This window comes from Aspergillus pseudonomiae (genome assembly GCF_009193645.1).
Source record: "Aspergillus pseudonomiae strain CBS 119388 unplaced genomic scaffold BDV37scaffold_3, whole genome shotgun sequence".
NCBI classification, from domain to species: Eukaryota; Fungi; Ascomycota; class Eurotiomycetes; order Eurotiales; family Aspergillaceae; genus Aspergillus; species Aspergillus pseudonomiae.
Genome location: NW_022475995.1, coordinates 163,920 through 189,739, shown reverse-complemented (window position 1 = coordinate 189,739; position 25,820 = coordinate 163,920). Strand labels below are relative to the sequence as shown.

At 49.5% G+C, this 25,820-nt stretch overlaps 12 protein-coding genes across 12 annotated transcripts; 7 read left to right on the top strand and 5 right to left on the bottom strand.

Moving 5' to 3' along the window:
- Window positions 1-79: 79 nt before the first annotated feature.
- BDV37DRAFT_236919 (cytochrome P450) lies at window positions 80-2,178 on the bottom strand. The gene is made up of 4 exons (XM_032080656.1): window positions 1,789-2,178; window positions 1,251-1,726; window positions 653-1,190; window positions 80-596 (listed from the first exon to the last, which is right to left on the bottom strand). Exons 1-4 carry the CDS (start codon window positions 1,874-1,876, stop codon window positions 178-180), a joined length of 1,521 nt encoding a protein of 506 aa, XP_031946483.1. The 5' UTR covers window positions 1,877-2,178; the 3' UTR covers window positions 80-177.
- A 377-nt stretch (window positions 2,179-2,555) lies between these two features.
- Window positions 2,556-5,348, bottom strand: BDV37DRAFT_236915 (transcription factor domain-containing protein). The gene is made up of 10 exons (XM_032080655.1): window positions 5,205-5,348; window positions 5,112-5,149; window positions 4,978-5,047; window positions 4,773-4,921; window positions 4,704-4,719; window positions 4,429-4,647; window positions 3,904-4,376; window positions 3,389-3,855; window positions 2,982-3,330; window positions 2,556-2,922 (listed from the first exon to the last, which is right to left on the bottom strand). The coding sequence occupies exons 1-10, from the start codon at window positions 5,269-5,271 to the stop codon at window positions 2,677-2,679; spliced, it is 2,094 nt and encodes a 697-aa protein (XP_031946482.1). The 5' UTR covers window positions 5,272-5,348; the 3' UTR covers window positions 2,556-2,676.
- A 988-nt stretch (window positions 5,349-6,336) lies between these two features.
- On the top strand, window positions 6,337-7,380 carry BDV37DRAFT_278133 (uncharacterized protein; the record flags this gene model as incomplete). Its single annotated transcript, XM_032085961.1, has 1 exon — window positions 6,337-7,380. One exon carries the CDS (start codon window positions 6,337-6,339, stop codon window positions 7,378-7,380), a length of 1,044 nt encoding a protein of 347 aa, XP_031946481.1.
- Window positions 7,381-7,854: 474 nt separating this feature from the next.
- Window positions 7,855-8,736, top strand: BDV37DRAFT_236911 (EXPERA domain-containing protein). The gene is made up of 4 exons (XM_032080654.1): window positions 7,855-8,080; window positions 8,133-8,296; window positions 8,356-8,590; window positions 8,638-8,736. Exons 1-4 carry the CDS (start codon window positions 7,885-7,887, stop codon window positions 8,718-8,720), a joined length of 678 nt encoding a protein of 225 aa, XP_031946480.1. The 5' UTR covers window positions 7,855-7,884; the 3' UTR covers window positions 8,721-8,736.
- A 1,139-nt stretch (window positions 8,737-9,875) lies between these two features.
- BDV37DRAFT_278131 (S53 family peptidase) lies at window positions 9,876-12,285 on the top strand (the record flags this gene model as incomplete). Its single annotated transcript, XM_032085960.1, has 9 exons — window positions 9,876-10,087; window positions 10,151-10,414; window positions 10,472-11,021; window positions 11,083-11,273; window positions 11,333-11,473; window positions 11,525-11,692; window positions 11,745-11,920; window positions 11,979-12,153; window positions 12,213-12,285. The coding sequence occupies 9 exons, from the start codon at window positions 9,876-9,878 to the stop codon at window positions 12,283-12,285; spliced, it is 1,950 nt and encodes a 649-aa protein (XP_031946479.1).
- Window positions 12,286-14,603: 2,318 nt separating this feature from the next.
- BDV37DRAFT_293777 (putative integral membrane protein Pth11-like) lies at window positions 14,604-16,047 on the top strand (the record flags this gene model as incomplete). Its single annotated transcript, XM_032089497.1, has 6 exons — window positions 14,604-14,801; window positions 14,859-14,895; window positions 14,966-15,033; window positions 15,086-15,459; window positions 15,511-15,581; window positions 15,648-16,047. The coding sequence occupies 6 exons, from the start codon at window positions 14,604-14,606 to the stop codon at window positions 15,908-15,910; spliced, it is 1,011 nt and encodes a 336-aa protein (XP_031946478.1). The 3' UTR covers window positions 15,911-16,047.
- A 263-nt stretch (window positions 16,048-16,310) lies between these two features.
- Window positions 16,311-17,287, top strand: BDV37DRAFT_236908 (type 1 glutamine amidotransferase domain-containing protein). The gene has a single exon (XM_032080653.1). The coding sequence runs from the start codon at window positions 16,449-16,451 to the stop codon at window positions 17,208-17,210; it is 762 nt and encodes a 253-aa protein (XP_031946477.1). The 5' UTR covers window positions 16,311-16,448; the 3' UTR covers window positions 17,211-17,287.
- Window positions 17,288-17,345: 58 nt separating this feature from the next.
- Window positions 17,346-18,457, top strand: BDV37DRAFT_236907 (ClpP/crotonase-like domain-containing protein). The gene has a single exon (XM_032080652.1). It carries the CDS (start codon window positions 17,536-17,538, stop codon window positions 18,421-18,423), a length of 888 nt encoding a protein of 295 aa, XP_031946476.1. The 5' UTR covers window positions 17,346-17,535; the 3' UTR covers window positions 18,424-18,457.
- A 168-nt stretch (window positions 18,458-18,625) lies between these two features.
- On the bottom strand, window positions 18,626-19,855 carry BDV37DRAFT_267908 (thioesterase family protein; the record flags this gene model as incomplete). The annotated part of the gene is made up of 2 exons (XM_032084092.1): window positions 18,626-19,515; window positions 19,777-19,855. The coding sequence occupies 2 exons, from the start codon at window positions 19,853-19,855 to the stop codon at window positions 18,626-18,628; spliced, it is 969 nt and encodes a 322-aa protein (XP_031946475.1).
- A 566-nt stretch (window positions 19,856-20,421) lies between these two features.
- On the bottom strand, window positions 20,422-20,892 carry BDV37DRAFT_236905 (uncharacterized protein; the record flags this gene model as incomplete). The annotated part of the gene is made up of 1 exon (XM_032080651.1): window positions 20,422-20,892. One exon carries the CDS (start codon window positions 20,890-20,892, stop codon window positions 20,422-20,424), a length of 471 nt encoding a protein of 156 aa, XP_031946474.1.
- A 916-nt stretch (window positions 20,893-21,808) lies between these two features.
- Window positions 21,809-22,639, top strand: BDV37DRAFT_278126 (uncharacterized protein; the record flags this gene model as incomplete). Its single annotated transcript, XM_032085959.1, has 2 exons — window positions 21,809-22,019; window positions 22,080-22,639. The coding sequence occupies 2 exons, from the start codon at window positions 21,809-21,811 to the stop codon at window positions 22,637-22,639; spliced, it is 771 nt and encodes a 256-aa protein (XP_031946473.1).
- Window positions 22,640-25,265: 2,626 nt separating this feature from the next.
- BDV37DRAFT_278125 (uncharacterized protein) lies at window positions 25,266-25,739 on the bottom strand (the record flags this gene model as incomplete). The annotated part of the gene is made up of 2 exons (XM_032085958.1): window positions 25,266-25,433; window positions 25,509-25,739. 2 exons carry the CDS (start codon window positions 25,737-25,739, stop codon window positions 25,266-25,268), a joined length of 399 nt encoding a protein of 132 aa, XP_031946472.1.
- Between the last annotated feature and the right edge of the window lie 81 nt (window positions 25,740-25,820).

The following is a 25,820-nucleotide window of genomic DNA, read 5'->3' as shown; positions in this document are numbered from 1 at the left end:
ATGCCTACGGTTTGTTACAGCATTCTAGATTTGGTCTTCAAAGCACTAGTGAAGTATCAGAATGGCTAGATCCTCAAAAAATAGATTAGAGCCCGAAATAGAGTCTTGATGGCTGGAATAACTACCCAGTCAACCTTTTTAAGTATTAGCTACGGTGAAAGAAGTACAGACACTAATCTAAACAGGAACCATCGCCACCTTCGTCCCATGCCTACTCGCCAACGTAAGTGCGAGACGTTCCTGCCACGGCTCCGGGTCTCGATTGGTGATCTCCTTGAACGACTGCACGATTCTTACGATCGTATAAGACGCCTCTGTCAAGGCGAACTGCTGTCCGAGGCAAATGCGAGGGCCTCCATTAAAAGGGACAAAAGCCCAGCCGGGTCGTATGGTCTCCCATCGTTCCGGCCGGAACTCTTCCGCGTCGGGGCCGAATATATCATGGCGTCGATGCATCACGTACACATCGTACGCAACTCTTTGGCCTTTGGCGACAAACACGGGTGATTTGCCGTCTGGTCCGCCGCCGACGGGGAGGAATGTGTCCTCGTTTGCTGTGCGGCTGTTGGATGGGACCACGGGGTACAGGCGTAAAGCTATAGGTAGTCAGTCTCGTCAAGATCTGGGGAGTACTGCATAGGACTGAACATACTCTCATTAATGATCCAAGAGAGATATTTCAACTGTTTTAGCTCCTCAAATGATGGGTGTTTCTCGTCGAGTGTCGCAACCTCGCTCCGCAGGGTTCCCCAGATATCTGGACGCCGTGCGAGATGATAGAATACCATGCTTAGCAGACTGGCGGTCGTGTCTCTTCCTGCAAGGAGGATATTCAAGACCTGGTCAGTGATGTCGGTTGGATTGTCTGTTTCCTTGGCGAGCTCTTCGAGAAAAACATATCGCGACTGTGAGTTTGATACATCGCCCGCATGTTTCTCGGCGTCAAGCGAGCGTCGGTATTCAATGGCCTTTTTCACGAAGTTGCCGACATATCCTCTTGCCTCCCTGACAGACTCCCTGAGCTTGGGCCTGAAAATCAGTCGGTCGAATGGCGCGACGGCCACGCTGAAGGCTATTCCATCCTGGGCAACGTTAAAGTGGTGGGCAAAACTAGTAGATTCGGCGGAAGATCCAGGGCGCAAAGACTCAACAGACTCTCCGAACAGAAACTCGGTCGCTGTATCAAGTGTCTAGAGGATGTACTGTTAGGTATGGCACTGGGGCATTCTACCGCGGATGTTCTTCCATACCAGCTTGAAAAAGAGGTCCTGAAGGTCCACCGTTGAGCCATCTCGCGGAATCTGGCTGATCAGCCTCTGAATGTGCCTCTCATATAAATCAGTCGCCGCGATCTGCGTGCGAGTGAAACTCGGTCTCAGCAGAGTCCGCGAATGTTCCCACTGCGGCCCATCGGATGCGAAAATACCATCACCCAAGAGCGGATGGAACGTTCTCCGTCTTTTCTCTCCCAGGTCAAACTGCTTGAACTTCACCGCCAGGATGGTTTTGATGTTTTCCGGTTCAACGGTGCATATATTATCGTCACCCAGAACTGAGGTCGCGAAGGTGTTTCCATAACGTCGATATTTCTCTAACGCCCATTCCAGAAAGCGGTCTTCACGAAACACTCGAAGCATAGACCGCACTTCATCCAGACCCAGCACCGGATCTTTATGATATTCTCTTGGTGGGGGCAAGCAACCGTGTAGTTGTTTGAATCGTCGGACTATGGAAGTGCTGGCATTAGCGGGGCCTTAACTCTTACATGGTCAGCGGGGCTGCACACACCTTGGACGAGTCTAGCTATCTTGCGGGCAAGATAGAAGCCCGCAAGTAATAGGAAGAAATATGTAACAAAACCCAGGGGAGCGGCCATGGTGAGTCTCCCGGTTTCTGTAAATTTGGGCCGCACTTTTGGACCTGGATTGCCTGGAAGCAAGACAAGGCACCAGAATTATATATCGATGATGGCTTACGTGCTGAGATAAGCTCCCCGTGGGGGCCTTTATATGGCGCAACTCACATTCTCGTACGTATTAGAGAGGGCGTGGTGACGCTTACCCCCGACCTCCGAAGGGTTGTTGACCATGAAAAGCCAAGTCAGAATCTCCGGGATTACTTCCTTTCGGAATTATAGGCATGAAATGACTGGCTGTGATATTAAAAGGTGGGGCCAGAAGACCGTAGATCGGTACCTAACACATCCAGACACATCATCACAGCCAATGTTGGTGGTTGATATTCGATGCTCAAGGCTGATTGTGGCGCAGGAGCGGGAAGTTGACGCCTAAGGCATTAAGAATGCATGCTGACTGGCGGGTTTCTGCCTGTGTAATACCATAATAGGAAGGCGGAGTCAAGAGACGGTGAGGGTTGTGGGTTTCGCAATTGCCGAACCCCGAAAAGAAAGTGGACACCTGAGGCAACAGCATGGAACAGTGTTATCCGAGACCTCGAAACGGCATTTTTAAAATCTACACGAATCCACAGTCATGATGTCTGCCTTACACTTTCTACCCCTAAAATATCCATTATATCTTGACAACTCAGAATAGGCTAGGTCAACTAATACACATCACATATTTCGAAATCCATTGCAATAGGCAATTCTATGCCATGTCGCAGCGGAGCATCGTGATGAGACGTATTCTTGGGGCATCTGTCACGTCGCCGATATTATGTTGGAGGTGTCGGCATGATCCCACCAAAACCGGAGGCATCTTCAGGCGAATCAAAACCGGTCGAGATAACCGACCCGAACAACGTCCGCAGATCAAAACCGGGCAACAGAGGGTCGCTCCCGAAGTCGAAACTGGCATCCATTGCAGCATAGTATAGTGGGTCTGCTGGCTCACTGACGCTATCTGTGTGCTTGTACGGTTCGAACTCTCCGCTGAGTTCAACATTAGGTCGATGACCATCCTATATGGGTCCAATGGTCACCAGATTAGATCACATTGATGAGCAAGGTACGTTCTTACAGATATGTTCCCTTCCATTGCTATTGGCATTTGCGTGTTACTCGCGGCGCCTGCTCCCGTCCTGATATGGCCACGGCAAGGCCTTTGCGTTGGGGTAAGCGGGGTCTCCATCATGTCTGCGGGGCCACGTCCACCGTTGACATCTTTGACGTGCTGTCGCGCTATATGGGCAAACTCCGAGACCAATGAACAGGGCAATGAGCCGTTGGATGCATGCTCGAGAAGAGCGAAGTGCCCTGAAACAATATCAAGCATTGCCAAATTAGTCTTTGTCTCCGAGTGTGTGGGATTGTGGACGACAAAGTCGAAAAGTATGAAGAGGGCTACAAGCGGCATTATGGCAAGGATACTGTATCGATTGTCAGATTTTGCAGAAGACCCTCGAGTGACAGAGGCTATTCACTCACGAAAGTGGTGTATGGGGTGCCTTGTCAATATACTGAGTCAGCTCAATTATCCGTCGGGCAGAAGCCATCAGATTTCGTCTGCTGTGTTCTTGTCGCGCACCATCGTCAGAGCCGATCTGCAAAGTGAGACGCGCCAAAGCAATGGCCATGCTGTAGTAGGAGTAGTGTGTCTGGAGAGCGACCATTTTAGACACAGGATCGATGAAGGTCTGTGGAGGACAAGACTCTCCCGGTCGAAATCCTGCAGGCACGGTCAGTCGCCATTTCTCCAGGCGCTCCTGGACATAATCAATCGTTGTGTAGTATGCTTCTGTGACATTCTGAGTGGCACTAATGGAGAACAGAAGCTCATATGCTTGTGACGTTATCCTGGCAAACCGGATGCTGGACAAAAACCAATTATAGTCCTCAAAGCTGGCCTCAGGTGTTTCTGGGATTGGACACCCTACGTTATAATCTGCGATCAACTATCGCAGCGTTAGCGCTGGCTCCTTTCTAGATAATCGTAGGCTCACTGAGTTCTCCCTGTTCTGAAATGCTAACTGCTTTTCCATGCCGTAGATGACCCAGAATGTGCGTAGACACCACACTTGCTGCTCTCCACTACAGATGGCTCGGTGGTATCGGAGGGCCTGCGCCATCCGCGCCGCTTCCATGATTAGGATTTCGTCAATCTGCAGGCAACAGGTGTTCATGGCAAAGATGGACATAGCAGTCAAAGCTTGCAGGTTAAGCAGCGATTCTCGTGGCACGAGGATGTCGGCCATCAGGCCTAGTGACATTTGGAAGAACTTCCATGCTTTACCCTTTCCGGGGTCAAAGGATCCACCATCATGGTACTGACATCCCAATGCAAGTACTGCATGATAAAGAGCAGAGAATGCGGGGGTTGTTTCCAACGTCTGCGCGAGGTTTGTCGAGAATGCCGTCTCCTCGAAGCTTTGTCGGTCCAGGAACGGGTACATCGGATGGATACGCTTGAAGTAGACTATCAAGATGTTAGAATGTGCCTGGACACAAACAAATTCCTGGATCGCAACCATCTACATAGACCCGCGTCAATCCCCCGGAGATACGCGTGGAGCTGAGTGGTTTTTTGAACGTAACCGGGGAAATAGTTGTCGCTCCCTGTGCGGTAACGCGGCCCTCAATGATTGCTTCAATACCATCGACCAGTTCTTTCAGGCGAGAATTTCCCAGTTTCTGTGTCAGTGATTGGATCTTCATATCGGAAAAGAAAGCAAGATTCGAGCTGCACACTATAATTTTCGGTCAGATTTGTCTTCCGAAAAACAGCTTGTTGTTTGAATCATGCCTTCATTTTCCTGCGCCTACACGCTAGGGCTCAGTCACGATCCTGATATCTTGGTTGAACATCGCTTACCCTTAGCACATGGATTTCATCTTGAGTCACACCCTGGATGGGTTGGCTATCCAATAACTGGTCCACAAATAATGGTGCGAAGACTGGTTTAATCTGTCCATCCTTGTGTTCCCTGGTACCATGACCCAGACTTAGGAGCGACAGCTCGCCTACTCCATGATTCATTAGACAGACTAACACGCGCCCAACCTTTTACAGAACCTACTGGTTGCTCTTTGGATCTGAGGCTTGAACCTGCGCCTAGCTTGTTTGAACTCGCAATGCTCATCACGCTTCTAGAAGCCAGGTGATCCGGTTAGTATGTTTTAGCCGGTATACAACGGCTAGGATCCTGCCTACAATACAATGCGTGCATCTGGAAGGGTCCTCCGGGGAGACTTCTACCGCGTCAGCTCTAGGTCTAAGTGTCGTAGAACCAGATGGAAGGCTCACCGATGCACCGTACTTTACGAGCCCTGCATGGTTCGCAGGACTTGCAGACCCGGCTCTGATACATCATCGTCTGCTAGTCGGTTCACTTGCTCGGCTTTTTGACCAAAGGTAATAGACACTATTCGGTGCTATACTGAAGAAAACACCGAGATATTCTTGGGGTCAAAATGCGGAATCCCGTCAGTAACATTATGGCCTGGAGCAATTCGGTGTTCGGAGGTGAGATTCTCGGCTCTCGGTGCTTGGCGGTGGAGACTCAATTGACCGCCACTTCATTCCGCCTTCCTCTACAATTTATTGTCAGGCAGAATGAACACGGTTATCGCTAGGATTGGACTTGATCACTCTTCAACTCTGGCAGAGACCTCTTTGAGCACAATTTGGATGGACTGTGAGGGTTCCTTATCTGACACCGTGGTGGCTGAGGCATATATTAATTTTCTAAAACAAACAGAGTTGTCCTTTTCTTCGTACTTTGTCCACGTCGAAAGAACCAGTGGTGGTTGTCAAGGACGTCATTGACAAATATATAGTTCGAATGGAAGCGATCATTTGTTATAAGGTATAACCCTAAAATCGAATAAACTTCGTCAGAAGTATTCAACAGAGGGAAAGGGGAAAATATTCCCTTTACAAGGTGGGATGTGCCCTTATACCTTTCTCAGCGTCGTATACATAACTGCGTTCTGAATCTCACTCGATTCCATGGACACGGTCAACTTACTTTTGCTTGTCCGTCCACGCGATTTGTGGGACACACTCTGGATCAAACACTCTTTCGTGACGATCGAACCTAAGCAGGTCTGCAAGGCCTGGATTGAAGGTCCATTTGATCAGGCCATCGGTACCAAAGATAGAACATCCTGCTGTGACCTCTAAGATGTGTCGATAATGAATCAGTCGACATGCCTTCAGATCAGACATCTACCCTTGTGATCCAGAGGCAATCAGCATCGGGCCAAATCTCCACAGGTAACGGACACCTTATGGGTCTAGACTAACACCGAGAGATATAAGTAAATATGACTTTCCCATCCTTTCCGACAAGGTTCCTGTTCCCCGACGTATCTTGGATCTATGACCTAGTAAACTTTCTCATTCAATAGCCTATCTAAAACAACCGACTCTGACAATGCCTGTTGAGAGCTACGGAGTATGGAAGGCAAAGCCTGTTCGCTTTACTTACGAAACCGATGCAGATGACCATGTGTCTCCCCATCTCTCGCTGTTCTTCACTACCAGTGACAATAGCCAGGGGGAAGGCCGCGCAGCAATCAACATCAAGTCTGGAGACAAAAGCGACTCGAGGTTAGTGTTTTGGTTGGTGAAGAACTTCGAGAACTTTCAAAATGAACGACTCCGGGAATTAAAACCAGGATTTCATCTGCTGGAAGGCACTATGGAGCAAGCCCCCAACGGTCTCGCCCTGGACTACATTAGAGGCAATCTGTTCCACCGAGAAACAGGCAGACTTCTACCCCATGACATTCCTGGACCAGATAATGATATACTGGATGAACTTATCCCGGTGCTGGATGGCGCGGTCGACCACGACAGCGTGATTTACATTTTTGGATCGCATTTCAACACTGGCAACGGGATCCATAATGTTCACATGAACCAAGGAAGTCCTAAGAAGTGGAAAAATGACAACGGCATCTATCAGGACGGGGGTATCCTGCTGGACTTTGGGGATCACTGGAAGGGGGTGTTCATTGGTTTCGCATCCCAGGCCGTGCATACCGATGCCGAAGGACAACCTACTCCACTCCATGGGTATCTTAGCTGGAATGAGCTCTTAAACCCTGAAATCCCGGGGGAGCAACGACAAAGGCGCGATGTCCATGATCGGACAGTTACCATTAGTGAGGCCATGATCCGTCATCATGGTTCAGACCCGACAACCAAATCCGACTCGATCGTCACTCTCACGAACCGCGCGGACGCGCCCGTGATACTTAATGGCTGGAGCGTCCGGAATCACAAGGGCGAAAACGAATACCTGCCCGACGGTGCCGTCTTGCGTCGAAGGCGTCGCCAGAGTTTCCAGCTGCACAACTGTGCGCTTTCCGATGAGGGCGGTACAATCACGCTGTTGAATGAGCAGGGACTCAAGGTGGACGGTGTGCGATATACGGCCGAACAAACAAGACCTGGCCATGTTGTGTCATTTTAGGTCGACGGGTATGTAGGCGGATGCTATGTTTTTTATCTTTTTTTTCTGTTAATTTTCAATTCTTCATTTTGTTTTTTCCTTCGCTTGACATCGCGATATTCCATGGCTGTTGCTTGAGGCACAGAATGTAGGCCGGCCGATTTGATTCAGTGAATATGCTATTGATGTATTAGCCTCATTGTTCTATAATTATCTCAGATGATCTTTACCGTTGCGAACGCATTCACTCTAGACGTATCATATCTAGTAAGCTAGTGTTGGGGTGTTCCTCACTTAATCTCAAGCCAAGATGGTCCGATATGGAAATCGAACTATCCGAGAGATTATGCTCGGGATCCGCGGAGTCCGGGGAGGTTTCCCGTCCAGCAGCCACACATATAAGAAGTAATAGCAGACAACCTATAGGAAAGAAGTGTACTAAGTATTATACGTGGGAGATCCGATTGGTGTGCCTGAAACCCGTCTTTAGTCTCTCTATATCAAGGTTGCATTAGTCGCGTCACAATGGTCCCTCACCGTTATTATCCCACCACTATACATCTACCACACTTTGTCGCCAATGAAACTTCGGTAGTTTCCTTAATCGCTCAATTTGGCTTCCTATGGGCTGCCGTCTTGGGGATTGCCTTTCTCATTATACGACGGGTGCGACCGAAGGCAAGTTGGGCGGATAAATTGGCCTTTGTGTGGATGTGCTTGAGTATGTTCCATGACCCTCTTATTAAGAAGTCCAACTAAAGAAATCCATGCAGCGGGGTTCATTCATTTATTCTTCGAGGCCTACTTTGTGATCCATCATGAGACCCTGGCAGGCTCACAGGAGCTATTCGGCCAGCTATGGAAGGAGTACTCCCTGTCGGACTCGCGCTATCTGACATCGGACGCATTCCTGGTCACCATGGAGGCCGTGACTGCTGTAGGTGGACCTGGCTGTGCCAATGGTAATCAGAATATGCTAACAATTCAACCAAACAGTTCTGCTGGGGACCCCTGGCCTTCTTTATTGCCTACTGCATCGCAGTTCAGCATCCTGCACGCCATGCCCTCCAGCTTCTGCTCTCCGTCGGCCAGGTCTATGGCGACGTCCTCTACTACGCCACTAGTCTGTTTGACCATTACTTCCACGGAGGAAGCTTCTGTCGGCCCGAGGGTTACTACTTCTGGTTTTATTACTTTTTCTTCAACTTCATCTGGATGGTCGCTGGCTCTTGTGAGTATAGACCCGCTGAGTAAGATAATATGGCTGATTCCGTCTAGATTACGCGAAACAAAGTGTAGGGGAGATATACAGAGCGTTCAAGAGAGTGCAGCAGTTTGATTCATCGCGCAAGAGACATTAATTCGGGGCAACGACATTAATCTGTCGATCTTCTCCGGAACAGGAAGACCCTGTTGTTCGATCTGTGAAGAGCATACCCTAGAATATCTCCACCAAAAGGTTGTTTAGATTTCTATGTGTAATGGTAGATAATTCATCATTTTAGATCTCAATGCTATAATGACTGCTATTCGTTAGGTATTGTTTACCTGTTGTCTTGGAATATCCAAGCAACCGGACGCTAGAGTGCATAAAATATGGATGTTTATCGTCCGGTTTGAATCCTCCGCGGTTCTCCCGACAGAATCGGACAAAGTCCTCGGGTAATAGAGCATGCATAGCACGCTGGGACGTTCCGGTCCCTAGCAGCCATGAGACGATATGCTGGTCTGTCTTTCAGGGGAAGACAATATTTTAGAAACGGTGATCGGCCCGACCGGAGCTAGGTTATTACAACCGGGCTACGCTATCCGGTTGAAATTGTGCGGAGCTTGTGCCGGTTAAGCTCGGAATGCCTAGAAAAACAAGCTCTTAATGGTTGAAGATAAAGATCCAGGTGTCCACGCTATGCTATTCAAGTGGGGCCTTGCATGATATGTCGCCATTCATGGGCCTGGGAAGTCGACCGGCTAGACAATTTATGATTTCCTGTCTTGCACATGTTATTATGCAACAGCCTACAGGGAGGACAAGTCTCTGTGGATGACACCCATCTCATGGGTCATGGAATCGCTGGTCAGATAGAGACGCATACCTCGCTCTGTAATCTTTCTCGCCCCTAAACTGTTTGGACCGTCAGGGGCGGTGCAAAGAAACCATTTTAGATTTCCAATCGTACATTAAAGCTCAACAGACAGTCAGTCATGGTGTCCTGTTGGATTCACTGAGCATGTCACTGGCTGTGAGGGGGAAAGTGAGTCAACCTCTTCGGCTTTCTATGGGAGCATGGATTCTCATCTGCCACTGAGACAAGCCTCGCAAGCAGCGACTCCACTAGGCGGAGCTCCGTCGGGGAATCGCACTAAACTAGCCGTAAGATATACCGGGGGCTATAATGGTAACATTACTATACACAAGAGACTGAGCCATCTATAAAGGTATGCACCCGTCGTGGTATCACGGATATGATTCTTCAGGCTTTCCTAGGTGTAGAAGCATCGGATATCAGGTCGACAAAATGCGGCCCTTGTCTCATCTTTCTTTTTGCAGCGGGCTCCTGCTCGGCCTGTCCGCCCTCTCGGCTGCGACCCCAGTAGTCCATGAGAGGCGTGAAGTAACATCATCGAACTGGGTCAAGCGGGCGCGTGTGAGCCCATCTGACACACATGTGGTCCGCATTGGCTTAGCCCAGAGTAGCCTCAAAGAGGCTCACGACCTGCTCATGGATGTGTAAGTGAACAGCTGTGGTCTCGCTTGTCAATGCTATACTCCTCTCTAATGCGCCGGTGATAGCTCCAACCCAAGCTCTCCCAACTATGCCAAGTTCTACTCGGCAGATGAAGTCGCTGCCAAGTTTGCGCCGTCGACAGAAACAGTCAACGAGGTCCAGAACTGGCTCACTGAAAAGGGAATCAATGCCAGCCGCATCGCTCAAACCAAGAACCACGGCTGGCTTGTATTCCACGCAACGTCCAAGGAGATCGAGGACTTGTTTGACACCACTTACTATGAGTACCACAATAAGAAAACTGGAAAGAAAGCAATTGCCTGCGAACAGTGAGATTTATACTTCGTAATGCTGGCTCAAGAAGTCGTAACTGACACACTATGCAGGTACCATGTCCCAGATTCAGTGCAAAAGCACATCGACTATGTGCATCCTGGAGTCAATCTGAGCCCATCCTCGGGAAAAGCCTCTAGTATCCGGAGAAGGGGCTCGGCCAGCAGAAAGACGAAGCTTGGAGGACGCCCTATTCACCAAGGCGATCTCACAGGCCTCAATGTCACTAACTGCGATCATTCAATCACGCCAGACTGCATTCGGGCATTGTATAAGATTCCCTCAGCGCGTGCGGCGCCTCACCCAAATAACTCTTTGGGCATCTTCGAGGAAGGGGACTACTATGCCCAGGAGGACCTGGACCTGTTCTTCAAGACATTTGCCAAAAATATTCCTGGAGGCACACACCCAATCCCCGCCTTCATCGACGGCGCGGAGGCTCCGGTCCCCGTCGGGCAGGCCGGTGGGGAGTCTGATCTCGACTTTGAGCTGGCGTATCCAATCGTGCATCCCCAAAGTATCACATTGTACCAGACCGATGATGCAAACTGGGCTAGTAATACCACCGGGTTCCTCAATACTTTCTTGGACGCACTTGATGGCGTGAGTTGAACCTGAGTCACCATATTACCCGAACACACTGCTAATGTGACGGAATATATAGTCCTACTGCACCTATTGTGCGTATGGTGAATGTGGCAATGACCCATCGCTGGATCCAATTTACCCTGATGCCGGTGGCTACGATGGACAGCTCATGTGTGGCGTGTTCAAGCCTACTAATGTCATTAGTGTCTCGTACGGCGAACAGGAGAATGACCTTCCCGCAAAGTATCAGCAGAGGCAATGCACGGAGTAGGTCATAGTGCTACTCTTCAGCGCAGCTGTTCTATTCACCGCTAACCATCCTCAAGGTTTCTGAAGCTGGGTCTGCAAGGAGTCTCGGTGCTCTTTGCCTCTGGTGATAGCGGGGTTGCAGGACCTCCAGGAGATGGGGGCAGTGTGAATGGCTGCCTGAACAATGGCACAGTTTTTAGTCCTGCATTCCCTAACAGGTAAAGAGACATCCACTGCCCCTCGTGAACTTCGTGCGCTAACCAATCCAGCTGCCCTTATATCACCAACGTTGGTGCCACCAAGGTCTACCCAGGATACACCGTTTCCCAGCCCGAGAGTGCCGTGTATGATCCGGCTGGCTTGTACAGTTATGCGTCAGGTGGTGGCTTCAGCAACATCTATCCCATCCCTGACTACCAAGCGGATGCTGTAGCCACGTGCGTCGTCTGAACCATGATAGCATGCCTTCCACTGACGCCGAATGCATAGATACTTCAAGGACCATAACCCTCCCTATCCATACTACGAAGGCGCCGAAAATCTCGGCAAGAATGGCGGCCTCTACAATCGGTTGGGTCGAGGCTATCCGGATGTAGCCGCGAATGGCGACAACATTGCCGTCTTCAATGGCGGCGAGTTCGGTTTGTCGGGTGGAACCAGTGCTAGTATGTTCACCTTCTCCCCTCGCTCCTGCAGCTACTAAACAGACGTCCGTTCTCCTAGGCACTCCGATCTTTGCTGCCATCATCAATCGCATCATCGACGAGCGTCTTGCTGTCGGCAAGGGTCCGGTCGGGTTTATCAATCCGGTCCTCTACAAGAATCCCTCTGTCCTGAATGATATCACCAATGGAACTAATCCCGGATGTGGGACAGACGGTTTCGCAACTGCGCCTGGGTGAGTAGTTCCATTCTTGGCTTGTTTCTATCGCCAGCTGGCTGACACAGAACGTTCAGATGGGATCCTGCCACCGGCCTGGGAACACCTAACTATCCGAAGATGTTGAAGTTGTGGCTTGACCTCCCTTAGGTGATACATTGAGCACTTACCTCCACAATATCACCAGAGTTGGAATGATAAATAGATGTGATGTTTTGGGAATGAACTCTAAAAGAGATCGAGATTGACCTGTATTTATGCTTGTATCTGTTAATATTAATAACGCCACCTGAGCTGGGTCGGTCGCAGATCTTCCCCAGGCAATAGACTCATTCAGGGTTAACACCAATCACAATCACACGTTATAGAGGTGACATGATTGGACATATGAGGAATGAGATCCTGTATGGTGTATCTCATCAGTGGACTGGCGAAGTCACGCGTCACAATGTCCTCATCTCACAGGCACAATCACACCGTTTCGGTACTGATCACCTTCTATGTTAGCGGACAGTGGCTCAACAACAGCGCTATCTAAAGCGGTATTTGGAATTCGGGGAAGTCATGAGAAAGACATACCTATTAGTAGTTACTGATATTAACAATGGAAGCCACGAGAGTGAGGGGCAAGATAAATTCCCAGTGGAGGGAAGCATGAGTCGGGAATAGCCTAGCAATCTGGAGGTAGAACGAGGAAAACAAAGGTGTATTCCCGTCCTAGGACATGTACCACGCTGGTGTCACGCAGTATGTGCCTGAAGTTGTGCAAGAAGTTCCAAGTGACATGCGACATGAAGACTAGCCCTGGTGGCAAGGGATAACCTCCTTGCCAGCACTGCCCCTTAGAGGTCTAGCCGATGCGAATATGAGTAGAAAGGAGACGCACAAGTGTCTCAGGGCAAGCCCTTGCCAGTTTTGGTAGCGATTATGATTTCATCGCAGAGGCTGGCAGCAAATAAGGTGGCAAGGGACGATATCTCATCCAATGGCAGCCATTATTGGCAGTGAAACCAATGGTGCCCGGTGGCCCTGCAATCCAATGTGCTTGAGCGGGAAACTGCACATCAACGGCGCAGGGGGCAGCCTCCACAACTAGCTCTGGTTTCTTGATAGTTCGGTTCAGTCTCTGACCCCTTGAGCGATTGACGAGCCCATGTCGACTTGTTTCCCGTAGTGGGGCCTGGCGCATCCCAGCACCGCGTCTTCAATTTGACGCCAGATTAACGTATCGTGAACGCATGATATATTGGATGTCTCGAGAACACCATGGTACCCGAGACCCACACAACAAATGGAGAATGGAATCAGGAATGGATGCGATCACAATTGTGCTATAGTTGAGCGAAGTTCAAAGGGAGGTGTACCGGACTCGTTAATCCTTATCCACAATGACATCGTGTGAGATAGACCATTATCTTAAGGGGGAAACAAGGCTGGGGGAAGTGAGAAGATGTTCTATTATTCCTAGTGTCAAGCCTAAGGGACGCAAGGGGGAAGGCCAAAGATTCGTTTGTGCATGCGAGAGATGCGATCTGTCAGTTGGACACAAATTTCCCGACCGAAAACAAAAGGACATTGTTTTGCCATTTCGGAATTAGGTTACCGTCCGCCTTTCTGCGGTGCTATGATTGGCCAGTACTCGTACCTGATGTAAGGGGATTCTGAGGTCTGACCCCCAACCCTAATCTCATCCCTTCTGAAACGACCTTCAGCACATTGTGAATTGCGATCTGTCGCTGACCGGCGCACATCAACGGATCTATGGAGCGAACATCAACCTACGTCTGTGGCAGCTTTGGACAGAGTCCACCGTCTCACAACGCTCCCCGCCGACTTTACGCGTGTTAGTGGACACCGAGGATAAGAACGGGATGTATCTGGTGGGACAAAGTTGATGTATCCAACCGCCGCCGTTCTTTGGTCAAAGCTTATCGGGGATATAACTCCATCCAACGCAAGGTTGATACCTGTCAAGGGTGGAAGGGACTGGGAAGGCACTCGGCACCTTTGATCCTTGTCTCTGATTCCCTACGTTGCGTTGGACGCCCCACCGCGCTCGTCCTGGTGAGGGATGTCTGGACATGGATACCCCTCATGAGAACCACATGGCTAGTAAACGATGTTGATCGATGCACGTAAACGGATCCTTCTGGACTTGGGCTATCTATTGTTCACGCTATTTATTCGGCGTCCAATGTGATGAATCGGCGTTGCCTCCCCACATTGGTCTTTTGACTTTTTATTTTTGGACGCCCTGGACGTGAAGAACATGACACATACAGGGAGTCGATGCGCGAACTCCCTGTCCCACCTCGAACGTAGGTAGTATTTATTAACCCTTCGGCTGGCCGCGCGAGACAGTGATTCCAAATACTCGAAGCCACAACCTTCATCCTTCTGCCGTTGGGATTGCTTCCAGCGTATGCTTTTCTTAAACTTCTATTGCAGTCTTGGGCAGATTACCTGTCATGTCACAGCAACCAAGATCCGACGATGGCATCCCAGGGGATTTCGAACACCCCAATCAGAATCTACGTCGGTCCATCATCATCACGCTCTACTTTGCCTTCATCCTGTCCACAACCGCTGTGGCTCTCCGGCTGCTAGCGAGGAGGATGAATGGCACCCGGCTGTACTTGGATGATTATCTGATTCTCCTCGCTCTTGTATGCAGAATCGCCTTCTAGAAGTTTCTTTACGCTCCTCACTAATTCGTCTCGTAGCTTTTCAAATATGGATGCTCAATTGGTGTTGCGATCCGTAGGTGGCCCGTTGATGCGATCCCTTCCTCGATACGCACGTGTTCAGGTGGCTAATAATGTGATACCAGTGCTTTTCAACGGACTGGGCTCCCATATCACAATGATTCCCCAGAAGAATCTCACCGTCTATCTGAAGGTTTGCGGCTCCAGTTTTGTTTGCATGGTGATCCACTTACTCATTCAATCAGATTGGATGGTCCAATCCCTTGGTTTACACCACCTGCATCGCCTTTATTAAGTTATCCATCCTCGCACTGTACAAGCGTTTATTTTCCACTCCGCGTATGATCCTCGCCGCCAATATTGTCGCCGGGTTTGTCATCCTATGGGGATTGAGTGTGTGCGTGGTGGGGATCTTATTGTGCCTTCCGGTCAAGAAGTTTTGGGACCCAACGGTGCCAGGATCCTGCCTCGACTCCGCCCAGTATTACTATGGCCAACAAATCCCCAACATCTTGACCGATGCCGTTCTTCTCGTGATGCCGTTGAAATTCGTGTGGGCACTTCCGATCTCCAAGACCCAGAGGCTGCTGCTCTCAGGAGTGTTTGTCACTGGCGGGTTGTAAGTACTCGTTGCCTCTATCCTGGAATCAACCTAACTGACATTGCGCAGAACCCTGATTTTTGATATCGTGCGTCTTGTTGCCATGATCAACCTCACACGCTCTGGTCCTGACGTTACCTGTAAGTATTCACCATCATATCTGTCGCGGGGTTGTCTAGCTGGACCCTGCTAATCGCTCGACCTAGACAACCAAGTCCCTGTCGTGGTCTGGACCTGCATCGAAGCCACGGTCGGGATTATCGCCGCCTGCCTCCCTAACATGAGGCCGCTCTTTAAACTCAGCCGCGGCAGTTTCTGGTCCCAGCTGCGATCTGGCACGGGTCATTCCAAGCAGCCGCTCAACCCGTCCCAGGACCTGTCGATGCAAAGCAGCAACTATGACCCGTACTTTACTCAGACCAATATCTATGCTCGACACAGTGTCTCCATTCACTATAGCAAGCCCTGAATTCTCTTCTTTTTATACCTTTCTCTTGTTCGTCATCTTGACTGCAACATCGCTTTGCCAGTCAGGCAATAGCCTTACAAAACTCTGAACATAATCCTTTTTAATTGTGTATAAAATTCGTTGTCGCGAGACACAACCCCAGAAAGGATATCTCTTGTATGTACATAGCCATATTGAGCCACATATATTCCTTTCTTTGCCAACGCTTTTGTGTGTGAGTTCGTGTCTCGGCTGGTAGGTTCCTACTGGGCCATGTGGGGAAGCCCTACATAACCAGATGAACCTATAGCTCACAGGAACAACACGAATATATCATGTAGGATAAAGATAGGTTACTTCCTGCATAGAATAACTAACAGGACGAATGCCAGGGATTATTTATTACGTGTCGTTTTGTTCAGCCAGATCGGGTACGTCATTGCGATGTCATTTCGATAGCAGGATATAAAAATGCAGATCAGTGTCCAGCAAAGACGATAAGCACAATTCCACCTACTTATTTGTTTTTGTCTAACTCCAGAAAATAAAGCAACTAAACATGCCCGCCCAAAAAGTCCTCATAATCCTGAGCGACGCCGACTCCTTCCCGCTCAAGAAAACCAGCGGCCAAGAAGCCGGCCAGGTCGTCGACCAACCCTCCGGCTTCTTCCTCATGGAACTGGCCAAACCACTCCAGAAACTGCTCGACGCCGGATATGAAGTCACCTTCGCGTCGCCCAAGGGCCAAGAGCCCACGCCGGACCCCAACAGTGAATCGCTGCTCGCTTTCGCGGGCAACTTCTACGAACGCCGGCGCGAGAACGAGTTGATTGATCGCATGAAGCGCGAGAACGGGTTCAGCCGTCCGCGGACTTTTAGCTCCATTAGCGATGCGGAGTTGGATTCATTCGCGGGCGTGTTCATCCCCGGTGGACACGCGCCGCTGAGAGATCTGGGCGCGGATCAACATCTCGGTCGCATCTTGCGATTTTTCCATGCCAAGAGTCGGCCCACGGCTGCTATTTGTCATGGGCCGTTTGCGTTCTTGAGTACTAAACTTGCTGGAGAGGGTAACTTTGTGTATAAAGGTTATCGGATCACCTGCTGGAGTGACGCCGAGGAGAAGATGATGGAGACCATGATGGGTGGGGAGATTGAGAAGGTGGAATCCGATCTTCGGAATGAAGGCGCCATTATGGTCGAGGGCGTGAAGGAGAAGATTGGCAGCGTTACGGTGGATCGCGAGCTGGTTACGGGCGCGAATCCTACGGCTGCGAACACTTTAGGAGACCAGTTTCTGCAAATGTTGAGTGTGCATTGAGTCGAGTGGCGGTAATGGTAGTGAGAAATGTATAATAGTATGATGGAATGAATTACGCTGATCTTTATGCTATCTAACCTGTCGATCCCCGTCTTAACTATAGAATTGAACCAACAGGGTCCAATGAAACATCGTGATAAAATAACCTCAATAGACTTGTTCGTTGCATGTTTCCACCTCACTTCGCTGCATCCTGCGTTGACCTGCGGGGTGATCACCAACGGGCCGAGGTTGAAGGAATCCACATGCGAGCCTATATTATAATCTTCCGCCTATATTCACAATAGCTAGACCTGGATAGCCCTGCGATCAACCTTCCCTGACAATGGCAGCCAAGTCCTTCAAGACAATCATCTACCAAAAGTCCCCGGACGGGAAGATCGCATATATAACCCTGAACCGTCCGGACCGCTTCAATGCGATTGACGCGCACCTGCCAAGAGATCTCCGGGATGCGGTCCAACTAGCCAATGCAGACCCTACGGTACACTGCATCATCCTGAAAGGAAACGGGCCCGGATTCTGCGGCGGCTATGATCTGGATATCTACGCGCAGAACGCGCAGCGCGGCGAAATGCATGGATCACAGGATCTGTCGAAGGGATACGACCCATTAGTCGACTACACGATGATGAAGGCGAACACCGAGTGTTTCTCGGAACTGTTCCACAGCCACAAGCCGACCATCGCACAGGTGCATGGTGCCGCTGTGGCGGGCGGGAGTGATATCGCCCTGTGCTGTGACTTGGTCATCATGGCGACGGATGCGCGCATCGGGTATCCGCCGAGTCGCGTCTGGGGTTGTCCGACGACTGCCATGTGGGCGTACCGCGTCGGGGTCGAGAAGGCTAAGCGGATGCTCTTCACTGGTGACTTGATCAGCGGCGCTGAAGCGGCGGAGATGGGCCTTGTCTTGAAAGCCGTGCCTCAGGAGCAGTTGGAGGAAACCGTAATGTTGCTGGCAAACCGCATTGCGTCGGTCCCGCAAAATCAGCTCTGGATGCAAAAGCAGGTTATTAATGGTCTTATCGATGGCCCTCTTCTTCAAAGCCAGAAATTGGCTACGGTCTTCGATGGCATCACCCGCAACTCCCCGGAAGGTGTTGCATTTCAGGAACTGAGCAAGGAGAAAGGATTCAAGGCTGCCGTGAAGGAACGCGATGGCCCGGGGAGGTCGGAGAGGTATCGGAAGGTGTGGAAGAGTGTTCTATAGAGAGCTTGATGGGTATAGGGTATTATCTTGGAACTAAACCTGTGTTGTATCGTTGGTCACGGCTTTGTCCCACGAGTAACCAGAGTCATACTATTTAACTGCGATATCTATGTACGGCAAGAGCATTCTATGAATCAGTTCACAAAGTCTCCAAATATACAAAAGCTAGATCTTTAAAGATGATGATCGATGGTGAGCACCATCAAATGCGCGGATGGAAACCAGCCTTCGGGCGAAGAAGAGTTTGCTGGGTCATGCTGGCAACCAGACGGCCATTCTCATCCCATACGCGTCCCTCGCTAAAGGCCCGAGCATTCCCAGCCACCGATGTCGTTGCCTCCGTCAGATGCCACTGTCGCAGATCGATTCCATGCGTGAACAATCGAAGAGAAAAGTCCAGAGTAGCGCAAGCACTGGCGTCGGTGAGCGCATAACCACTGTGATTCGCGGGTATATACGCCAGGCCTTTGTCCATGTAAAATGCCAATGCTGATATATGTTCAGCTTCACTCTCCAGCGGTGCCTGTACACGGAACCTTTCCGCCGAAAATCTGGAGGGCGCAGAGGATGGACCCTTCTGCTCTTCTTCCTTCATGCTGGCGGCAACAGCAATCGGCTGCATATCCAGAAAGCGCTCGAGATTCTGGTATAACCCATGCTCTTTTGGGCCTTGTGGAGGTATGGTCGAGATACCGGTGTTGCTAAGTGGCAGGCTGGTCTGTGGAAGCGTAGAATAGGTCACCATGGATCGTGGTTCTTCAATATGGAAATCCGCCGAAGCGATGAAACACAATTGCGTCGAGGCATCGTTTCCTTCCTGGCTCACTCGGATAACGCGAGTCTGAAAGGTGCGCGTATCCCTGACTCTTTCGATCTGGCAAATCAGCCTGCGATCGGTCCTCGCGGCGCGGATATAGTGCCCACAGATCGAGTACAAGTGGAATGAAGCTTGCACCGTTTGATACGCGGCATTGACCGCTATGGCTAGTGTGTTTCCTCCATACGCGTATGAAGCCAGAGAGCCCATTCTCGTTGGAGGCATTGCCGACATATACGAGTCTGGCCCAAGGGGCTCGACGGCTATTTGCCGATCTAGAGTGACCATTGCGTTTTATAAATTGTGATGGTACTTGATAGTTAACAAAGGCAACAATCGCGGGACAAAATATAAAGAGAGAAATGGAGGGCTTATGCCGGTGAAAACGTTAGCCAGAGAGCCTATTACACTATGAGCTTCGGGGACACCTTTTATATTGTCACAGTGGAGAACCAGCTTGATATCCCGAGGTAACGATAAAAGTTAGATCCACAAAGCTTTGGCTACCATTTTCAATACAGACATCTAAATAGCACAGTACCCCACAGTCTCATTGACATGGGCGCAATCGTGGTCGCGATAGGCCAGACCCATCTCATTGTATCCGGAAACCATGTCGCTACAGCTTTGTCATTGCCTTCGTGAAGGTAACGGTCGACAAGTGAGTACTATATGAACCAAGGCAAATATTATGTTTGTCTACTTCACAGAGTGCAGTAGAATTTCTTGGATATGGCGCTGCTGTTGCTTCTCTTCCACATGCCACGTGTGAGGTATCCATGCCCGGGCCGAGATATTGTAATCTGAGGCCAAATCCTCCTGTGATCCAATTATAAGATTCGGGAAACCGAGACTAACCCTCTGGTCAAAAATGAGCTATAACATGTATTGACTACGGAACTGCAGAGTACCATGACACAGAAGATGGTGGCGACGAGACAACTGGTCGGAAATTAGATTCCCTTAGCTGGCGATATACACAAGACGACTGGATGTCTCTTTCCACTCATATAGAAGACAAAATACTGTAACACCATCAACATTTCTCCAGATCTAACGTCTGAAAATTTGGATAAGCTCAGCAAGTCTGCATTTGCCACAGAAATCTAGTAGGCCTATGCTCCATTCAATAAACCAATATACCCATGACGAGAGCTGCGTACCGCCTGTTTCCCTGCCGCTCAAAAAGCCCCCTCCAATATGCTAGCAGTATATGCCTGGTAACAGAAAACAGCCAAGGCAACCCCGGCAAAGAAATCCGTGAAAATTGTTACAAACCAGAACCATGGAATCTGGGGTACGCCGCCAAAGAAGTGACCTGGTGTGCGAATGCCAAGTGTTGCATGGCAGGCTAAGTATGGAATAGAGCTGCGAACGTGACCAGCTTGATATAAGTAGTAGCCCCGGATACCGCAGAGAGTCTGGATAGGAAAGAGAATTGCGATGCCAATGCGATATGCGTCGGGTGTGGGATAGATACCCGGCACGGGAGGATAGTCTTCGGCGCGAATGTAGTTGTGGGCGTAGTGGATGGTGGTCGTAAGGATGAGGCAGCTCAGGAGTATTCTCAACTGGCGGAGTTGAGCCGAAGGAGGTGGGCGTTGAGTTCTCATGGCTATACTAGGCTTTTGTCCAAGTCTACTGGAACGCATTTTCTTGTGAACGGGAGTGTACTTATACCCCCTTAGGGCCCCACTAGAAACTCCGAATAAACCCGTGATAATGTAATCATGGTCTACTTTATAGATGAAAAGCCAAAGTCCGGATATGTGAGGTTACTATACAGGTACCACCCGAGGTCTCCATAAGTGATTACATTATGAAGCAGTAATCCACCTGGCTGCTGAGTACCTGATAGTTACATAAGAGGATGACCGTTCCAAGACTCAGTGCTCAACAGTGTTCTTTTGCGCGAACGACATTCCTGCTGTCTCCCGAACGGTCAGTTACATTCACCTCTCTTGAACTTGAAGACAATTGTATTGATGCCATAATAGTGAAAATGACTATGTCAAACACTACTAGACCGTTGCCCAAGACTTCTAGAATCGTATTCAAAGAAACACCTGCGTTGGGCGCGTGGGTTCTCATTGCCGGGTCCAACATCCCTTGGTGCAGATCGATGGATAACCGTCGACAGACAGTATCAGCCCTTGCATAAGTCTAGACTTCCCTCGATCAGATACTGAGCCTTGCGAAACCCTTCAAACTGCAAGCCCATCACGGTGGGCCCACTTATTTGAGATCACCGCCGATCTAACTATATCCAGAGTAGGATAACTCACACTTGGCCATTCCGTCGCTGTTCCTTACCTTTTCCAGCATGGCATCATAGACAACGGTCCATCTCCGAGCCTCATAGGGTGAGCATTGATCCCTCAGGGTCCACTCCATTGCCTGCCTTAAACAGTAGCAATTTTGGCCCCCAATTCCAGCTTGAGCCTCTCCTCTGGCTGATACTTGTAAGCTGCAGTCCCGCTCTTGGTGGTTGTCCTGTCAATTCGCTAACAAACTCCCGCAACACAAAAGCGAGATCCATCCGATCGAAGACCCCACAGACTCTCCACCATGACTTCCGACACAAGGCAATGTTACTTCCCAAACGGAAACAAAGCGCCCGGGAATGTTCCCTGCAAATCAGACACCAACACGCACTGCTGTGGACAATCAGACATATGTCTAGACAACGGGCTGTGCCTCAATGTGGGCCACCAGCCCTACGTGCTTTCTCGAGGAGCCTTCACGAATGATAAATGGAACGGGTGTAGCCCCATTTGCAGTAAGTAGATATATACTCCATGGCCGACTTCATGTTGGTTGACGGGTATGATTCTTGTAGCAAAAGCCACACCCTCTATGGGCGCCTCCATTACCAACGTCGGGTTCTCCTCCGGTAAGGCGACATATTGCTGCGGTAGTCCAAGGACAAATGGATCGACGGTCATTTGTCTCGCCAGTGAGTCGGATAATAATAGCGACGTCCCCTTCTCTATCCAAGACGGCAATCCAATCCTGAGCGCTGGAATGCTCCAAAACATCACTACCCTAGACGCCACCAATTCATCTTCATCATCGGACTCCAACTCCAACTCGAATTCCTCTACGGCTACGCCGGCTACCTGTCCATCGTCCCATGACACCGCGATCGGAGCAGGGGTGGGGGTCCCACTGGGTGTGATCGCTATACTGTTGCTGATCTGGGCATTGTTTGAGCGGAGGAGGGCAGGCCGAGCCTTGCAGCAGATGCAGCCTGTGGCATTTGAAGCGGGTCACGGTGCTTTTGGACACGCTCCTGCTGCTCCATATATGAATACCACCGACATGACTGGGCGCCCCCCGGTGGAGTTGGAACACCATCAACCAGTATCGGAGCTGATGAGCAAGGATGCAGGGAAATGAACAGGGACAGGTCGTTCCTTGATGAAGATGTAGATAAAGATACCCATTTACACTAGCGTTCTGTTCCATGGCCAGAGGCAATTAATATTACAATACATCGATGTGCCTGCCAATGTCGCGCTCAGTGCCATTCAAGGACTATGTAAGGCCATTCTGCATCATCCCGTGGGTTTATTGACGGAAATTCACCGACGAAATAGGACTCGATCAAGAATCAGAGAGCGATCGGCAGTCGGCCCACTTTCTGTGCATTTATTGTATTTTTTGGCCTGTCGAATCCGCATGCTTGGTATTTGCCCATTATGGAGTGCGGAAAGCCAAATGTTGTCGCTTCAACTGCGGGTTTGGCACAAATTTGTCCCTCTCAGTTGTGAGTTGCACAGCCTCGGGCACCCTGGCAGATACAACGGGAAGGGCAGGACGAAGTCCAGAGGTTCGAGGATAGTGGCACGCGTTGTCGATAAATTCAAATGTGGCCTCTCAGTGCTCAAAAACCTCTGCCGCTCCGGGTATTACCATTTCTCTGCTATCAGCTTCGTTAGCCGTCGTGCTAGAATGTTATCTGAAACGCATGATGGCTCCTTGTTGCAATGTCTCGATATGCGACGGTTTCCAAATCAACCAGCGCATGAGGCAAGGATACTGAAGTCGAAGTGGCCAGAAATACTTGTTGTAAACACTAAACCAGTAAGTATCTTTGCCGATCATTAGAGAGGGTTGACCAAGGGCATATACTGTTGAGGGCATTGGCTTTTACCAGCCACATCCAGATTGAAAACTCTGTGATGAATTATGCGCTTTCAACAGGAAGAAGGGTACACTATGTATCGACGTCTGGTCAGGGAGGAAGGCTTGTCGGTCGAAGCGTTAACTGGCTTCTATATGATTGCGGCGATTACTTTGGCGAAGTGCCTTGGTCCTGGGAAGCAAACTGCGACTGTTGCAGTAAAACACGGACTGAAAAACATGAGAACTGACTGCTTTACTTGATGGGCAATATATATACAGGACTGTCTATATTTGCTATTCTATTACAGCCTTTGACCCTGTCTCAGCATCGCAAGGATTGGTGAAACCTATGCTATCTACATTAATAGGCCAGAAGCATATGGAATCAGCGTACCTGGATAAAAGACTAAATATCATACTGTTGAATTATGTCAATCTATCAATCCACGATAGGGATCCTGCTTCGGCTGAACCTGCAGTCGGTACAGCAATGCAACTCAGCTGAATTATAGATGATATTGTTACGCCGTGTAGTTCCTATTTTCCCCACCGATCGGCAGATTGGCTTCGGCACGGACGTGTATCAGTGGCTGGGCGCAGCCCTCGCCGAGCAGATCGATGACTTGATACGTGGCACCGTCAGCTCAGTTGTAGAGGGGTATGGGACTGTGTTTCCGAGCAATTGTTCGAGTATAAATAGAGGTTGGTTGAGACTCTGAAATAGCTTTGCCCAACAGACAAGGTCGACACTTGATTATTTCCCATCATTCCCACAGATCAACAGAACATGTCCGAGTCCACGAAGGTAAGTGAGGTGTGTGGGGTAGGCTTTATTTTCCAATGATTAACATATGTCTAATAGCAAGCTATTATTCGATTCTCTATACAAGGATTCGGGGAGCATGTCCAGGACGTCATTTCGTTGGTTTACCAGAGGTCCATATGAAAAGAGATAACTGGCTAAATATTGCCATAGGATTATCAAAGAGGATACAGGAACAGGTGAATTTATTACACAGCCTAGTATCCCTCCGATGATTCAGCCTGCGTAAGCCTTTGCCGTCGTCGTGATGTATGATGTGAAACTGTGAGGACTGACGCGAGATTTTCAACCAGGCCATTGACCGAGCAGGCAATTAACAAGTTAAAGGCTTTATCTGGCGTCGAGGTTGTTGTTCCAGAAGACGAAGAGGATTGATCCTGCAAACCTATCCTAGAGCTGCAGCATAGACTACCTGTGGGAAACTTGCTTATTATATAGCTTAAATTTATCGTATACTTTATATAACCAAGATTAGTATATTCTTGGCATAGGACTGGGGAGACAATCAAATGGGTGTTAGCTGGAAACTCATCGTGGTCATTAGAGAATTTAAAGCCCAAACTGATCCTAGTGTTGAAGCTCACCGAGTAAAAAGGCTGGTTTCGCAGTCTCGACACTGTGTTCCCCGCGGGCAAGCCCATCACTTCAAAAGGAGAAATCCGGCGCCTTGTGGAGATGACACTCAAGTGCCGTGTGTGTAATCATGCGTATTCTATATATACATAGAAATACTATTAATTGCTCCATTTGTACAAACCTCTAGTTGCAACGGAATGGACTCGAGCAATTCTGGAGTAGACAAGTACTGTGCACCGCCATTTTGATCGTATAGGTGTGTTCTTCCGGAGGGCGCGACATTCGATCGATATTATTATCGTACAAGAACAAGAAGACGGAAACTCAGGTTTGTCTGAATAAGATCCGATCTGTGAGAAAGCCATCACTACGGAAAAGGACTCCCTGTGCTATTGTGCAAGATATGTACTGAATAGTATGTATGTCGTTCAACAATCTGAGTGGCTTCAACGCTAATGACGAATTCTCTGGATTAACACTGTCACATATATACATGTTCTAAAAGTACTGAGGATCACAACCCGCTCGCCTGGCTGCAATCATAAGGTCTTGCTGGCCCTGGCTTATCTTTCTATGGTAGTCGTCCCCAAAGGCATCAAAGGCAGCCTGACTTAACGCGGCACCGTAGTTCTCCAGCTCAGCCCTTGCCTGAGCCCATTGTGGGACCTATAAGTAGAAGGTCAGAAATACCAGATCCTGCCACCTGACTTCCAAAATTCAAAATAATTGACCGGGACTTACATTCTCGATCACCCAACGTTCAAATTTATCGGTAGTGAAGCCATCGTTCGTGGCCTGTTCATATTCTTCGCGTGCCTTTTTGTCCCGATTTTCGAACTCTTCAAGGGCGTCTTTGTAAGGTTGGACTGCCTGTTCAACACGAGCTGCGGAGGCCGGATCCCGAGGCGTTAGGCCATCAAAATTGGTCCGATATGCGTACAGGGACGCGTCAAATGGGGCGAGTGCAGACATTTCGAGAAAGGCGAGAATGAAAATGGTAGTAAGACGATAGGATGCTGTGATGTTGACGATCGAGACGGAGACGGGTTTTAA